Genomic DNA, 16,528 nt, shown 5'->3' on the forward strand with positions numbered 1-16,528 from the left:
TTGGAAGATTATTCCTTCTACTGAGCAAATCAGATTACAGTAGTCCAAGTAAGTTTTTTTTGTTGCAGATGAGAAAAAAGTGGCAGAACAATCAATAGTGGAGAAAGTAGTATTTTGGCATTGCTGACCTAAAGCAATATTGCAGAGTATTACTCATTTCATCATAAGCAATGTGGACTGATTTATAGCTCCACAGGGAAGTGCCTAGAGGGTTCAATTTGAAGGTCATAAAATCTCCCCCTTGAAGATCTTATGTAGGTAACACATTTTAGATTTTGAGACCTTCTAAACAGAAGAAATACCCATTAGTTGAAGACAGCAAATCGCCACTTGAGTGAGCCACAGCAAATTTAAAACAGTGCTTCAGGGTTTGATGTAATTCATTTAAACCTTAAGGCTGATCTAATAGTGTCGTCTCCAGTTCCTGTTGCTTGGATTGCAACTGAGGACTTCCTTTTTCACAGATGTCAAGATCACTCAATTTGACCTTAACAACGTGGCGCCGACGGCCGGTCAATTTTCACCCGCTTGACCTTTCCGATATGGCGGTGCTGTGGTGGCTTGTGGGTGCCGTCGGTGCTGTGATCCAGCTGTGGGAAATGGAAGATGGCGGAAGCACTGACCGCGGAGTTTGGACCTTACAGCCGGAGTCTGCAGGTGAGTGAAAAGTGGCGCCGTTGATTTCCTGCCTCAAGTTTGGGCCGAGTTGGTGTGTGAACGGCTGCTGTGGGACGGGGGTGGAGGGGGAGGAAGTTGATGAGTCCCAGGGACCGGCTCCATGACAACGGCTTGCCGGCTCGCCTCAGCTCTGAAAACTGGTTGTGTATTTTCTGCTGTGGGAAACTTGGCGCCTCCTCCCCGAGCCCGGGTTGTTGGAAGGACGCAATGTGTGCAGGCACCTCTCTTAATGTTGCTTGCTTGTGCTGAGTCAGTCTCCTATTCAAAAGGCCGTGCGAGTCATGAGAGTCTATGCACAGGCAGTGGGGCATTTACTGCAACCCACAACCTTTTTTGACAATAAATGATTTATTGTTTTGGTTTGTAGGTGGGAGGGGGAAAACTATATTCCATCAATGACTGACGTGGCAAGAGCCCCTGTGTTTTTTCATCCTATTTATATTGGAAGAAATGAGCCAGATGTAATATATGATACCAACACTCAGGTCTGTTATAGGAAATAGTTAATTCATATCATGTTCTCAGTAGGAAAAGGCATACGTAGGCTTTAGTCTCTTGCATCAGTCTGATAAGTTGCATCATTTGGGCTTTAACATCCGGTGCGTTTGATCACGGTGGAACCAGTATCCCAAAAATAAAGTTATCATCAGTTGCAACTCTGCTGCAGTCAGTCACTCGGAATGCTGCATTTCAAACTTTAAACAGGTAGTAAAGCTGCCAGTGATTCTAATCTGCATCTGCAATTTAAATTATAATTTTCATGTCCTTGGAATCGTTTAAGTTTTATTACTGGTTTTGCTGCTGATAAGCTCCAAGGTGCTTGAAACTTCAGACCCTGAGGGAAAATGACAAAGTGGTTTGAAGAAGATGCTTTGAGGATATATTTCTGCTAACTGGTATGATAGAAAGCTAAAATAAAATGTGTATTTGAAGTTTGCTGTTTGTATTGAATTTGTTTAACTGGGTTGTATTGAAATAAACAATCAGAGGATCCATCAAAAATACCACTGAATGAATCTAAATTACTATTTTAAAAGTAATTCCTATAAAGGATGTTAGAGGGAGATAAAATTTCTTGCATAATCTCCCAAACAAACCATGCAAGGTGCAGTACTTGGGGAGGTTCAAAATACAGTTTGATGTTACGCTGGACTTTATAGGACTACAAGATGGATTACTACATTTCTAGTTTCAACCAGTCAATACTGCCTCAACATGGACTCTTTCAGTGTACCTGACACCACTTTACTCCAGAATCGGGCTGAGGCTTGACATCTGATCTGAAGTTTGATGACTGTTCACAGTGCAAATTACTTCATACTGATATGAAACTTATACTGATAAGAATCAGATTTCATTTCCTTCAGTTTTATGATCTCAATGTGATTTGGGATTTGCATCTTGCTCAGTCTGTGTAAATCTATACTTATCATTGCCAATCTGGTAATTTAAAAGAGTCATTGTTTGTGACAGAGTTATATGATACATGTCAAAGGTAAAGAGAAAGGCACATAACAATATTGTTCATTGCATAAATAATTACTTACAATTAGTTTTGTTTTCTCTTATATACTCCCTAGTTCCTCACTTACAACATTGGGACTTTGGAACTGTGGGCAACACTTTGAGATTTTCTGCTGAAAAATAGAGTTTTCCAGTTAGATTTTGTTTCTTTCATCTGATTGACAATTCTTGTCACTGTTCAGTTTACATGAAATGTAATTATGGTAGAACATTTTTGTATGAACTCTAAGTGATTTGCCACTTAACTGCCTTAATCCTCGATTTGTCATTGATATTGAGGGTAGTCCAAACACCCCTTGACAGAGTTATCTTCTTCTTAGGCAGTCCCTTGGGATAGAAGATGATTTGCTTCCAGTTTTGTTTTTTTTTGGGCTCTGAGATGGCTAATGAGACCACACTGGGAATCACAAACTCTTTTCCACAGATGGGGCAGGAGTGGCCGATGGGTTCGGGAGATTGTGTGCTCCTTCCACACTTGCGCAAGTTTTTGGGTATTCCCAGTGGATGACCTCAAGGTTGTCAGTACTATCACAAATGTTCCTTCTCCTCTTTGAATGGTCAAGGGTCACAGGTGTTCAGGAGTACTTGGGGATGTTGAATTTCTTCAAGGAGGCTTTGAACATGCTTGAATCTTTTCCTCTGTCCACCTGGTAATCTTTTCTCATGACAGAGCTGGGAATAAAATGTCTATTTTAGGAGGCTGGTGTTAAGCATGTGAATGACGCAGCTTACCCAACCACCAACTGAGACTAACTAAAGTCTCAATGCTGGGGATGTCAGCCTGGGAGAGGATGCTGCTGATGATTCAGCCATCCTACCAGTGAATTTTAAAGGATTTTACTGAGACAGCATTGGTGGTATTTTTCTAGTGTGTTGAAATGCCCGTATTAGGTAGTGCAGGTCTCAGAAGCAAGTATGAGGACATGTTACTTTATCCTGTGATTCCCATCCTGAAAGAAATTTTAACTGATCTTTACTGGTATGTTGTGACATGAGGTCAAGAGTTGAAGAGAAGACAGGCTGAAAAACAGGGATATAGATTTGCTGGCAGAACAAATTTCCAATTACAATACAGTGACTGAACCATAGATTTGGTGTGTGTGGGTCAGAATTACTTGCAGAATTATTTGACTGGCTACATGATTATATTGCACATATCCACTGATAGCTATATAACATATAACTGCTGATTAATTGCAGCAGTCTTGCTGTGATGAATTTATTGCCAAATATGTTTTACTCTGAATAATGAGCCCTGCGGCAACACTGTTATGACATTGCACAGAGTGAAGAGGAAATTAAAATGTGTGGATCTTATTAATCTGCTTCTGTTACCAAGCTTGCCTGAAATATTTATTTTTCAGATATGTTGGCAGGTAAATTGACACTGGGATGCCACAACTGAATTGGACTCTGACTTGCTTGATCCAGCAGGGGTTTATTGGACTCTGACCATGAATGAGAATCCTGATTGTTTACTTCCCCCAACCCCCCACCCCATGACATTTTAACTAACTCAGCAGACATATGCATCAAATAAATTCTTTCACTGAATGTTGTTTAATCCATATGCTCTTGTTTAATGGAGCTGAGGAGACATTTCTGTAACTGAATGTCTCTAGAGGATAAAACTGTACAAGGGTATATATTTTAATTGTTTGAAATCTTCAGTAGAATTACTGCTTGGTAATTGTGTTTGAATTGTAATGGGGCAGGAGGCGTCTGACTGGAGGGGTGGGTGGGTAGTTTGTGAGGTTGTGTGCTCCTTCCTCTGAGACTTTCTCTCTGTTTCCCTGGCTATCTCGTCCCATGATAGAGTTTGGAATGGAGTGTCAAATTTGGGAGTCTGGAGTCTGGCTTGTGAACAACATGGCCTGCCCAATGTAGCCAACCAAGAGTAAGTAGTGCCTCAAAGGTTAGGGATGTTGGTCCAGGAGAGAATGCTGATGTTGGTTCCATTAACCTTCCAGAGAATTTGGAAGATTTTTCAGACAGTAGTGGTATTTTTCCACTGTCTTGAGATGATTGGCCTGCTATATGTAGTTCAGGTCTCAGTAGCAGGGAGGGCAGGGATCACTGCTAGCTGGTGTACCATGAGCTTTGTGCTGTGTCTGAGACCTTAATCTCAAACTACCCTTTTCTTCAATCTGATATTCTAAAACTCATGATTTAATCTTACTTGTGGATGTTTGCAGAGGAAATTGCATCATTTAGATAGTGTAGAAAAAAAGCAGGAAATAAGATAGATGCCCTTAGTACAGGGTGTATTAAGTATTCTGTGTTAATGCAATAGGAAAGGAAGAACTAGTGAGAAGCATGGGGGAATAATTGTTTGGTGCATGTACAATACTGATTATTTTCTAATCAAATCTGAATATTCAGCAATTGGACAACAATGAAAAATTGGCCTTACCAGTTACAGAGAGGTCCCTGTGACTGTTTTATCTTTTTGAAACTTGGACCATAATGTGATGGCACCAGGGTTTGAATAAATATACTACAGAACTATTATGGGTATTGCATTATTTTTATCAGATTGGTTTGGTTGGTATCCTACCATCTACATGAAGTGATTGATATGCAGCTTCAGATAAAATGAGGCCATGTCATTTCATTGATGCAGCAAAGGTGTGATACTGCAAAGAGTCTCCCACAAATGCTGTAACTGAAAGTGTCATTGGTTGATGATGTAGGGTGATCTATGGTTCTATGGCTTTACGCAAGGTTCAGGCAATTATCAAAGAGGCTTGAAACCATTAGTTGTCATATCTATCCAGATCCATGTCAATCAGACTGAATATTTCATTGGACCACCAGGCTGTGCTCCTTCTCCCTGCATTCAAACAGAAATTGAAGCGGGAGGATCCGGTACAGAGTCGTGCAGTGATGGTCTGAGGAAACAGATGAGCTTCTACGCAATTGCTTTCAGTCAGTGGATTGGTCCGTGTTCAAAGACACAGCCACCAGCCTAGATGAGTATGTCACCACCATCACAGACTTTATCAGAAGTGTGTTGAGGACTGTGTACTGAAGAGGACAATACGGGTGTTCCCAAACAGGAAACCATGGATGAACCGGGAGATCCACTCCCTACTGAAGGAGAGGTCTGCTGCACACAAATCTGGTGATCCTGACCTGTACAAGAAATCGAAATATGACCTTTGGAAAGCTATCAGGAATGCCAAGAGACAATACCGACTCAAAATAGTCCCAGACTAGTCATCAGTTATGCTTATATGCTATAACAGGCTACAAAACGAAGACAGGCTGCATAGTTAACAACAGCGCATCCCTTCCTGATGAGCTTAACGCATTCTATGAGCATTTTGAACAGAAGGGGATTGTCACCACCCACCCTGATAGCCTCCAATGCAACTGAACCCGTGGTCATGGTCGAGGACATAAGATCAGTCTTCCGGAGAGCGAACACGAGGAAAGCATCTGACCCAGATGGTGTCCCTGGCAGAGCGCTCAGATCTTGTGCTGATCAGCTGGCGGGAGTATTTGCAGACATTTTTTTTTCTTTCCTGCTTTTTTCTTTTTTTTCTTTCCTACCTTTCCCTGCTTCAGTCTCAGGTTCCCACCTGTTTTAAGAAAGACCACTATCATTCTGGTACTGAAGAAAAGCAAGGTAACATGCCTCAATGACTACCAACCAGTGGCTCTGACCTCCACCATCATGAAGTGCTTTGAGAGGCTGGTCATGGCACGCATCAACTCCAGCCTCCCAGACAACCTCGACCCACTGCAATTCGCCTATCGCCAAAACAGGTCTACAGTGGATGCCATCTCCCTGGCCCTACACTCAGCTCTGGAGCATCTGGACAGTAAAGACACCTACGTTAGACTATTGTTTATTGACTACAGCTCTGCCTTCAATACTATAATTCCAAGCAAACTTATCACCAAACTCCGAAACCTGGGACTCAATACCTCCAGCATGATTATTTTAAACACAGGTGCACCACAAGGCTGCATCCTCAGCCCTCTACTCTACTCCCTATATACTCATGACTGTGTGGCCAGATTCTGCTCTAACTCCATCTACAAGTTTGCAGATGAGACCACCGTAATAGGCCACATCTCAAATAATGATGAGTCGGGGTAAAGGAAGGAGATAAAGAGCTTAGTAGAATGGTGTCATGACATCAACCTTTCCCTCAATGTCAACAAAACAAAAGAGCTGGTCATTGACTTCAGGAAAGGGGGCAGTGTACATGCACCTGTCTATGTCAATGGTGCTGGGGTTGAGAGGGTTGAGAGCTTCAAGTTCCTAGGAGTGAACATCACCAACAGCCTGTCTTGGTCCAATCACGTAGACGCCACGGCCAAGAAAGCTCACCAGCACCTCTACTTCCTCAGGAGGCTAAAGAAATTCAGTGTGTCCCCTTTGACACTCACCAACTTTTATCAATGCACCATGGAAAGCATCCTATCCAGATGCACCATGGCTTGGCCTGGCAACTGCTCTGTCCAGGACCGCAAGAAACTGCAGAGAGTTGTGGACGCAGCCCAGCACGTCACAAAACCAGCCTCCCCTCCGTGTCTTTACCTCTCACTGCCTTGATGAAGCAGCCAGCATAATCAAAGACCCCACCCACCCAGGTCATTCTCTCTTCTGTCCTCTCCCATCAGGCAGAAGATACAGGAGCCTGAGGGCACATACCACCAGGCTCAAAGACAGCTTCTATCCCATTGTGACTTCTGAACGGTTCCCTTATACGATCAGATGGACTCTTGACCTCACAATCTACCTTGTTATGACCTTGCATCTTATTGTCTACCTGCACTGCAATTCCTCTGTAGCTGTGACACTTTACTCTGTACTGTTATTGTTTTTACCTGTACTACCTTAATGCACACTGTACTAACTGAATGTGACTGCACTGTGTAATGAATTGATCTGTACGATTGGTATGCAAGGCAAATTTTTCACTGTACCTCGGTACAAGCGACAATAATAAACCAATACCAATGTAAGCTTGTTGTTTTTGAAAATGATTTGAAAATGATGTTTTAGCGACCACTCTATCTATGCCCCTCATAATTTTATGCACCTCTATCAAATCACCTCTCATCCTGCATTGCTCCAAAGAGAGAAGCCCAAGCTCGCTCAACTGTTCCTCATAAGACATGTTCTCTAATCCAGGCAGCTTCCTGGTAAATCTCCTCTGCACCCTCTCTAAAGCTTTCACATCCTTCCTATAATGAGGTGACCAGAACTGAACACAATACTCCAAGTGTGGTCTAACCAGTGTTTTATAGAGCTGCAACATTACCTCATGGCTCTTGAATTCAATTCCCTGACTAATGAAGGCCAGCACACCATATGCCTTCTTAACCACCCTATCAAATTGAATGGCAACTTTGAGGGATCTATGGACTTGGACCCCAAGATCCCTCTGTTCCTCCACGCTACTCAGAATCCTGCCATTAACCTTGTACTCCACCTTGAAGTTCATTCTTCCAAAGTGTATCACTGCACATTTTTCTGGATTGAACCCCAGCATCTGCCACTTCTCCACCCAACTCTGCATCCTGTCTATATCCTGTTGTAACCTATGACAACCTTCTACGCTATTTACAACCCCTCTGACTTTCATGTCATCTGCAAACTTACCCATCCCCCCAATTCCTTATCCAAGTCACTTATAAAAATCAAAGAGCATGGGTCCCAAAACAGATCCCTGCAGAACACCACTGGCTTCTGACCTCCAGACAGAATATTCTCCATCTACTACCACCCTCTGCCTTCTGTGGGCAAGCCAATTCAGAATCCACGCAACCAAGTCTCCATAGATCCCATGCCTCATGACTTTCTGGATGACCCTACCATGGGGAACCTTGTCAAACGCCTTACTGAAATCCCTATACCACATCCACTACTCTACCTTCATCAATTTGTTTTGTCACCTCCTGGAAAAACTAAATTAGACTCGTAAGGCATGACCTGTCCCGCACAAAGCCATGCTGACTATCACTAATAAGACTATGCTTCTCCAAATGCTTGTAAATCCTTTCCCTAAGAATCCTCTCGAATAGCTTGCCCACCACTGATGCAAGACTACAATTTCCAGGATTATCCCTATTACCTTTCTTGAACAAGGGAACAACATTTGCCATCCTCTGGTACCACTCCTGTGGCCAGGGAGGACACAAAAATCATTATCAATGCCCTAGCAATCTCTTCTCTCACTTCCTGTAGTAACCTGGGGTATATTGCATTTGGCCCTGAGGACTTACTTATCCTAATGTTTCTCAGAAGCTTCAACACCACCTCTTAACTTCAACATGCTTCAGCACATTAGCCTGTTCTACGCTGACGTTACATTTGTCAAAGTCCCTCTCCCTAGTGAACACTGCAGCAAAGTATTTTTTTTATTATTTACAGCGTGGTAACAGGCCCTTCTGGCCCAACGAGTCTGCACCGCCCATTTTAAACCCATGTTAACCTACCCGTACGTCTTTGGAATGTGGGAGGAAACTGGAACACCCGGAGGAAACCCACGCAGACACGGGAGAACGTACAAACTCCTTACAGACAGGTCATTAAGGACCTCCCCTACCACCTCCACCTCCAAGCACATGTTTTCCCCCTTTATCTCCGAGCAGTCTTACCCTCACTCTAGTCATCCTTGTATTCTTCACATACGTGTAGAACACCTTGGGGTTTTCATGAATTCTACTCACCAAGGCCTTCTCATGTCCCCTTGTAGCTCTCCCCAGTCCCTACTTAAGCTCCTTCCTGACTACCTTATAATTCTCAAGAACCCTGTCTGATTTTTGCTTCCTAAACTTTAAGTACGCTTCCTTCTTATTCTTGACTAAATGTTTCACCTCTCTTGTCAACCATGGTTCCTTTACCCTGCCATCCTTTCCCTACTGTGCATTCTCCTGAGAGCATCTGTTCCCAATTTATGCTCCCAAGTTCCTGCCTAATACCAGAGTAATTAGCCCTCCCCCAAGTAAAAGCTTTCCCATACCATCTGCTCCCATCCTTATCCATAGCTATGCTAAAGGTCAGGGAGTTGTAGTCACTGTCTCTGAAATGCTTTCCCACTGAGAGGTCTGTCACCTGACCAGGTTCATTGCCTTGTACTAGATCCAGTATGGCCTCTCCTCTAGTTGGCCTGTCCACATACCTAACAAAATCTGCCCATCTAAACCTTCTGCACTAAGGAGGTGCCAATCAATATTAGGGAAGTTGAAGTCACCCGTGACAACAACCCTTTATTTTCGTGCCTTTCCAAAACCTGTCTACTTATCTGTTCCTCAGTATCCCGGTGGCTAATGGGGGGCCTATAGAATACTCCCCAATAGATTGATCGCTCCCTTCTTGTTTCTGACTTCCATCCACACTGACTCTGTAGACGATCCCTCCAATGACATCCTCCCTTTCTGCAGCTGTGATACTATCCCTGATTAGCAATGCCACTCCCTCCGACCTCTTTTACCTGCCTCCCTATCTCTTTTAAAACATCTAAACCCCAGAACATCAAGCAGCCAATCTTGCCCTTGTGACAGCCAAGTCTCTGTAATGGCCACAACGTCGTAATTCCACGTACTGATCCGTGCTCCAAATTCATCTCCCTTACTCTTAGTACTTCTTGCATTATAGTAAACACATTTCAACCCACCCAAAGGACTGTATTTTTGCCCTACCCACTGTCTATCTTTCCTCACAGTCTGCCTGCACATTGCATCCAGACACTAACTGCTCCATCATCTGACCTAATATTCTGGTTCCTATCCCTCTGCCAACCTTGATTAAACCCTCCCCAATAGCTCTAGCAAACCTGCCTGCAAGGACATTTGTCCCTCTCAAGTTCAGGTGTAACCAGTCTCTTTTGTACAGGTCATACCCTCCCCAGAAGAGATCCCAGTGATCCACAAATCTGAAATTCTGCCCTCTGCACCAACTCTTCAGCCACACATTCATCTGCCATATCTTACTATTCTTGCCCTCACTGGTACATGGCACAGACAGCAATTCAGAGATTACCACCCTTGAGGTCCTGCTTTTTAGCTTCCTTCCTAACTCCCTATATTCCCTCTTCAGGACCTCATCCCTTTTCATATACATCATTGGTACCAATGTGTACCATGACTTCTGGCTGTTTACCCTCCCCCTTAAGAATGCTGTCAACTCGATCCAAGACGTCCCTGACACTGGCACCTGGGAGGTAACATACCATCCGGGAGTCTTATTCTCGTCCACAGAATCTCCTATCTGTTCCCCTAACCAATGAATCCCCTATCACTACCGCACTTCTCTTTTCCCCCCCCCCCCCCCCCCCCCCCCCCCCTTCCGCTTCTGAGCCACAGTAACGCAGTCCTCAGTGCTGGAAAACCTGGCCAAACGGTGGCTCTCCCCTGGTAAGGTCATGCCCGCTCAACAGTATCCAAAATGATATACTTGCTAGTGAGGGGAATGGCCACAGGAGTACCCTGCATTGACTGCCTGCTCCCTTTCCCAACTACCCAGCTACCTGCATCCTGCAACCTAGGTGTAACTGCCTTCTGGTAACTCCTGTCTATCATCTCAGTTTCCCGAATGATCTGGAGTTCGTTCAGTTCCTGCTCCAGTTCTCTAACACGGTCTGTGAGGAGCACTCCTTGAAGGTGTAGTCATCAGGCACACCAGTGGACTCTGTGACATCCCACATCCTGCAAGAGGAGCAAATCTACTGCCCTGACCACCATTCCCACTGCTCTTAACTGTGCAATAACAAGGAAAAAAAGAGAACTTCTCAGAACATTACCTTGGCCTCCACCTCTTCACGCCAAAGCTTCAAGGTGCCACTCTTACTATGGCCATTCCACTTGAGCTTACCTTCTTTTTATTGGCTGCTGCTGCCCAATTAGTTAATCAACGAGACTTGCTCTGTTAACTGCTTCCTGCTCTCACTCCTCTCAACATTAAAAGTTTCTCTTTCCACAGATTCCACCTGACTTACAGAGTATTTCCAGCATTTCCTGTTTTTATTTCAGACTCTCAGTATCTGCAGTTTTTAAAAAAATTTTCACATTGTCTTGACTCACTTTTGATATTTTCTATAATTGAAGGAGATCTGCAAATTAGTAAAAAAAACCCAGCACTTATTAATGTATTAAAACAAAATATTAAAGGCTTCTCCTTTCTAGAACTAGCCTGCCCCTTACTTCACTTCCATTTTGGGATTAATAGTTTCACTAGTTTCTAAAGTAGGAAAGGGTTAAGTATTTGTGGATAATAATCCTGAAGTTATTCATTATATACAAAAGAATTCCTTTCTTTTGTATATAATGAATAATTAGTCTGGTAATATTCTGCCTAATTGTTTATATCTGCATAACAACTGAATTGAACTTGTCCTTTAGAAAATTGGAAAACATACAAAGTGGGAATCTACGTAGGTTGAGATTTTATATCCTGTCTATTATTAAGTAATTTAGTAAATTCATGTATCTTTCAAAAAAAGCCTTCAGCATTTAACATTGTTTGAAACTGACTTAATTGTAGCTACTAATTGTTATTGTTGTTTCTAAATTAGGGTTTGGATTTGTTGGTCTTGATCCTTATTCTTGATTTTTTTTCATCTGCCCCTTACTATAAATATGCTCTGTGAATTTTGGGTAAGGACTAGTTGGCTTGGCTGTGGTGCTCGTGTCATCAAATAGTCCTCCCTGTGCAATGTAAGTTCCCACGTATGGTTAATTTACCAATTAACACAAATATTCATCTTGTATGAAAGGAAGTTCAAGTTTTCAATCCTATGCAAAACTATGGTATTTATTTCCATTGGGATTACATGTGAAGATATGACTGCCACATTTTTAACAGTTTAATTTATATTAAACCCAGTGAGTGTTTTCAGTGAACGGTGGAGTCATAAGAAAAGGAGGATTCTACGACTGACATTTGTTTCCCACTTACTGAACTCCACTCTGTGTTCTTGCCTGTTGTGGCTTGTTGCCTGTTAATGAGCACGTCTATTCCTGTGACGTTATTGAAGCTACTGTTTGTGCCCTTTGGTGGAAGGGAAGGTACAGTGGATGGGAACTTCAGAACACAAGACCCAAATGTGCAAAATAGGAGGGCAAGAGATTTCCCCTGTCCCTGCTGCCAACCATCACCCAAATCCTCAGTAGCAACCTTGTTTCTTTTGCTTGAAAAAAGGATAAAAAAAGGAACTGCAACAAAACTCTAATTCAGCACCCTTGGGACTTTAGAGCTGGAGTAGTTGATTTCCTGACTATTGGGTATTACTCCTCCTAATTCCCAAATACACTTCTATTTCACTTTTTTACATGTTTCACAGAAGCACGTTCTGAGGGCCTTTAAGTTCTTCCTTGAATAGACACCTAATTTGTCCCCTTCCAACACCATCCTCCTCCACCATTTTCTGACCTCTTTCTTTGGCCTCTTGTACTGTTCCAGGTAAGGTCAAAGAACACTATCACATCTTACTGGGCATGTTACAATCATGTTGAATTCAACAATTTCAGATAACCATTCTTTCTGGTTTATATCCTAGCCATTTTAATGAAAGGTTATTCCCCTTGTATTTTTTTTCTCCACAGATGCTACCTGATTTGTTGGTTGTTTCTAGTGCTTTTTTTTATTTTGGGGTTTCCAGCAACAGTAGTATTTTGTATCTCTCAGTCCAGCAATTTCTTTCTCCCTTCCTTGTCCTCATTAGTGTAACGCTATTACAGCACCAGCATCCCAGGTTCAATTCTGGCTGCTGTCTGTAAGGAGTTTGTACATTCTCCCCTTGTCTGCGTGGGTTTCCTCCCGGTGCTCCAGTTTCCTCCCACATTCCAAAGATGTATGGGTTAGGAAGTTGTGGGCATGCTATGTTGGCGCCGGAAGCGTGGCGAAACTTGCGGGCTGTCCCCAGAACACACTACGCAAAAGATGCATTTCACTGTGTGTTTCAATGTACATGTGACTATTAAAGATGTCTTATAATTAATCAGCCTTCATCACCATCTTTAGCTACACCAATGGCAATATTGTGTCTTTCAATTTCATAGACTTTGCCTCTTTTCTCCCTATTCCTCCCCATTTACAACTTAAAACATATTACATTTCTAACTTACTCTAGTTCTGATGAAAAGGTCATCGATCTGAAATGTTAACTCACTCCACAGGAGCTGCCTGACCTGCTGAATGTTTTCATCATTTCTCTTTTTTCATGAGAATGATTCTTGGAATGAGGGGGTTGCTGTATCAAGAGGAAGGGAGCAAAACAGGCTTCTCACTGGAACTTGAAGATGAGAGGTGATTGGAATAAGATATACAAAATACTGAGAGGAATTGGTAGGGTAGACTGTTTTTGCATGCTGTAAAATCTGGAAATAGTCTCAAGTTAAAGGGTTGGCTGTATAAAGATGAGAAATTTGCTTTCACAGAGGATTGTAAATTGTTGAAATTCTGATATTCTTTGGAATTGGTTTATTATTGTCACTTGTACCGAGGTACAGTGAAAAACTTGTCTTGCATACCGTTCATACAGATCAATTCATTTCACAGTGCATCGAGGTGGTACAAGGTAAAACAATAACAGAGTGCAGAATAAAATGTCATAACAAGGTATATCAGGCTTGGGATGGTCAGCCACTGAGTATAATTAAGGTTGAGGTTGACAGACATCTGGGTGCAAAAGAACTGGGCAGGAAGGAGGACTTAAAAAACAGGATCTGTTATTGAATTGAATGGTGAGCAGGTTTCAGTGGTGATATGACCTAGTCCTACTTTTATTTCCTTGTGTTGTTATAACACTTAACAATATAATTTATAATTGATGGCTACTTTGTTGCAGAGTGTACGATCTACCCCGATCCCTGTAAATGATTTGAAGAACACCAGCTGCTCTATTCATCAAACAACCAACTGTCCTGATGTATTGACCCAGAGTTTTCAGAAAAGACCAGGTATCAAAAACATAAAGTACTTATTTTTCCATTTGGAAGTATTTTTACATTTGAACTGAAACGATGTATGGCACATGCTGGAAACATTCAGTGGGTCATGCTGCATCCATGGTTAGAACAAATGGAGGGAACTTTAGTCTTCAGGTACAAGAGGGGCTGAGAGCAGGTGTGCAGGGTTAAATCTGACAGCACGACTAGAAAACGCCCTGCATAACAATTTCTGTTTGATACTGAGGTGGGACAAATGGGTAAGCAGCAGGAGGATGGCATTTTTGGTAATGAGTCATAGTCATTTGTGCAACATAGAAGTAGGTCCCTCAGCCTGTTGTGTCTGCATCTGACCAACAAGCACCCATTTCCACTGATCGTATTTATTCTTCCCACATCAGCTCGCGTGGTAGGGGCAGATTTTACATTGATCAGTTAATGTACAAATCTGCATGTCTTTGGGATATGGGAGGAAACTGGAGCTTTGGGGTAAACGCAGGTGGTCATGGGGAGAACTCAATATAAACAGCACTGGAAGTCACGATTGAACCCAGGTTGCTGGTGCTGTGAGGCAGTGGCTCTACCAGCAGCAGCACTGTGCCATCCCATAAGGATGGTAAGTCTTTCATTGAAACGTCTTTTCAGACTTTACTATGGGCAACCACATTTCCCAGGCCTTGGAAAATGCAGTAGCTGCAGCAAGAAGGAAGTAAATACCTTTAGGACACCCCTGCCCAAACTCCCCTATCATTTGTTCCCTCTTCCCTTCCTGCTGAGCTAAAGCTTCTGCATTTATCTGAGGAGACAAAAGAAGCCTAGGTTTAATGTATTTTCTGAAAGATTGCTTTAATGAAGCAGCCACTCAGTACTGCAGTGTTGTCATGGTATCTTTCTACTATTGGGTTATTGTTTGTTTCTGTGCCCTTCAATCTGCCCACCTTACTGCCAAGGTCTTGTAAGTGTTGTGAACTCCTGGTCTGAACTGTATCCCCAATTTTTTTCTCCCCCATCTTCTGATTTGTATCTTTGCCTCACCCTCAGATGCTGGTCTATCCTTTGATGCTGCTCCATCCTGTTGATGTCCCTGCATTTGATCCCCCAACATCATGCTTGTCCCTCTATTAAACCCTACCCGGCCAGTACGTGCAACTGCCTGTCTCTTTAAGAAATAGCATGTGCAATAAATGTCTGTTTACAAGTATTTTTCTGTATTTTACTTCGTAATAGTAATGATGTCAAGTCAGCCAGTCAATATTGTCGACAGTGGCAAACGCAACAAGAAAAAGAGAAGAGCTAAAACGTTGGACAGTTTTACTGGGAGATTCCAAGGTTAGTGACTTTAATTGGTTATAATATTTTTCAGCAGAGATGGTATCACGTGCCTGGAGATTTGGACGTGTGGAAATTTAGTCGAAAATCTGGAAATTTGTGTGGGCACTTCTGGTCATGAGTAATGCTTATGTGGATGAGACATTTTCTACATCGGGCATGCAGCTATTGATGTTATTTCCTTGCATCATACTTTTAGATGCTGCTGGGGAAACTGGCTCACATGACCTTGTGTGCCTGGTGTTCAACACACTCATAACAGCAAGGTTTTAATAGCACTGCAGCAGAGATTTAAAATCTCCGGGAACAGCTCCTAGTCTGCCCTGCCCCTGGATGCAGGTCCCCATTTACTTATCTACCACAAGAAGTAATCCCCACCTTGTTCTTCAGTCCACCCATCAGCCCACAGCCAGGCCCCAGTCCACCCCCCACCTCACCCCCCACCTCGTTTTCTCAAAGTCCTGAGTCAGTGACCCAATCCAAAATTGTTGGGCCTCTCTCCCCACTCCCTTCCCCTTGACCCAGACCCACCTCAGGAGTTGCCTTTGTGCACTCCACTATAAATACGTGACTGAAAATGTGCAAGGGCTATTCAGTGGTGCTAAATGCTTTGGCCTCAGATGCTACTGAATTTGTAAGTGGCAGGCCTATCTTGGTCATGTGGTAGCATGTAATGGCTGATTAATGTACCCATCTAGTTTTTAGGCCAATATTTATTTTTGAGATCCTTAGACAGTTGACAGGTTTTGTACTGGTTCACTGAGTATTCCTCAGTGACGCTTCATATTATGTTGAAACTTGCCATCTGGAAATGACCTGATGTTTGATGAAGAATGGACTAATATTGTATCACTGTAATGAAAATTGTTTTTTTTTAAACTTAGATATGCTATCAGCTGGAAGAAAATAGAATCTATTAATATCAAATTGCAATGTTTACTCTCCAACAAGTTGACTTGATATGTCAGGGTCTCTTTTTTATGCAATCCTTCCCACTGCACATTGTCTGAGGCATGAAGGATATCATCAAACTATGTTCTATAATGTAAATAATTTTTAAAGATTATAAATAGATGGTTTTCTTATTAAC

At 42.6% G+C, this 16,528-nt stretch overlaps 1 protein-coding gene across 5 annotated transcripts in view; it reads left to right on the top strand.

Moving 5' to 3' along the window:
- The window catches only part of LOC127568176 (MAP kinase-interacting serine/threonine-protein kinase 1-like), a 52,941-nt gene continuing 36,413 nt past the window's right edge, over positions 1 to 16,528 (top strand). For 2 of the 5 annotated variants that reach the window (XM_052011616.1, XM_052011617.1), the window contains exons 1-3: positions 1 to 657; positions 14,010 to 14,121; positions 15,337 to 15,438. In XM_052011616.1, coding sequence (XP_051867576.1) covers positions 607 to 657; positions 14,010 to 14,121; positions 15,337 to 15,438 — 265 coding nt within the window. In that variant the 5' untranslated portion in view covers positions 1 to 606. The other 3 variants (XM_052011618.1, XM_052011620.1, XM_052011619.1) reach the window with 3 other exon arrangements.

The sequence above is a fragment of the Pristis pectinata genome, chromosome 3, assembly GCF_009764475.1.
Source record: "Pristis pectinata isolate sPriPec2 chromosome 3, sPriPec2.1.pri, whole genome shotgun sequence".
Classification (NCBI taxonomy): Eukaryota; Metazoa; Chordata; class Chondrichthyes; order Rhinopristiformes; family Pristidae; genus Pristis; species Pristis pectinata.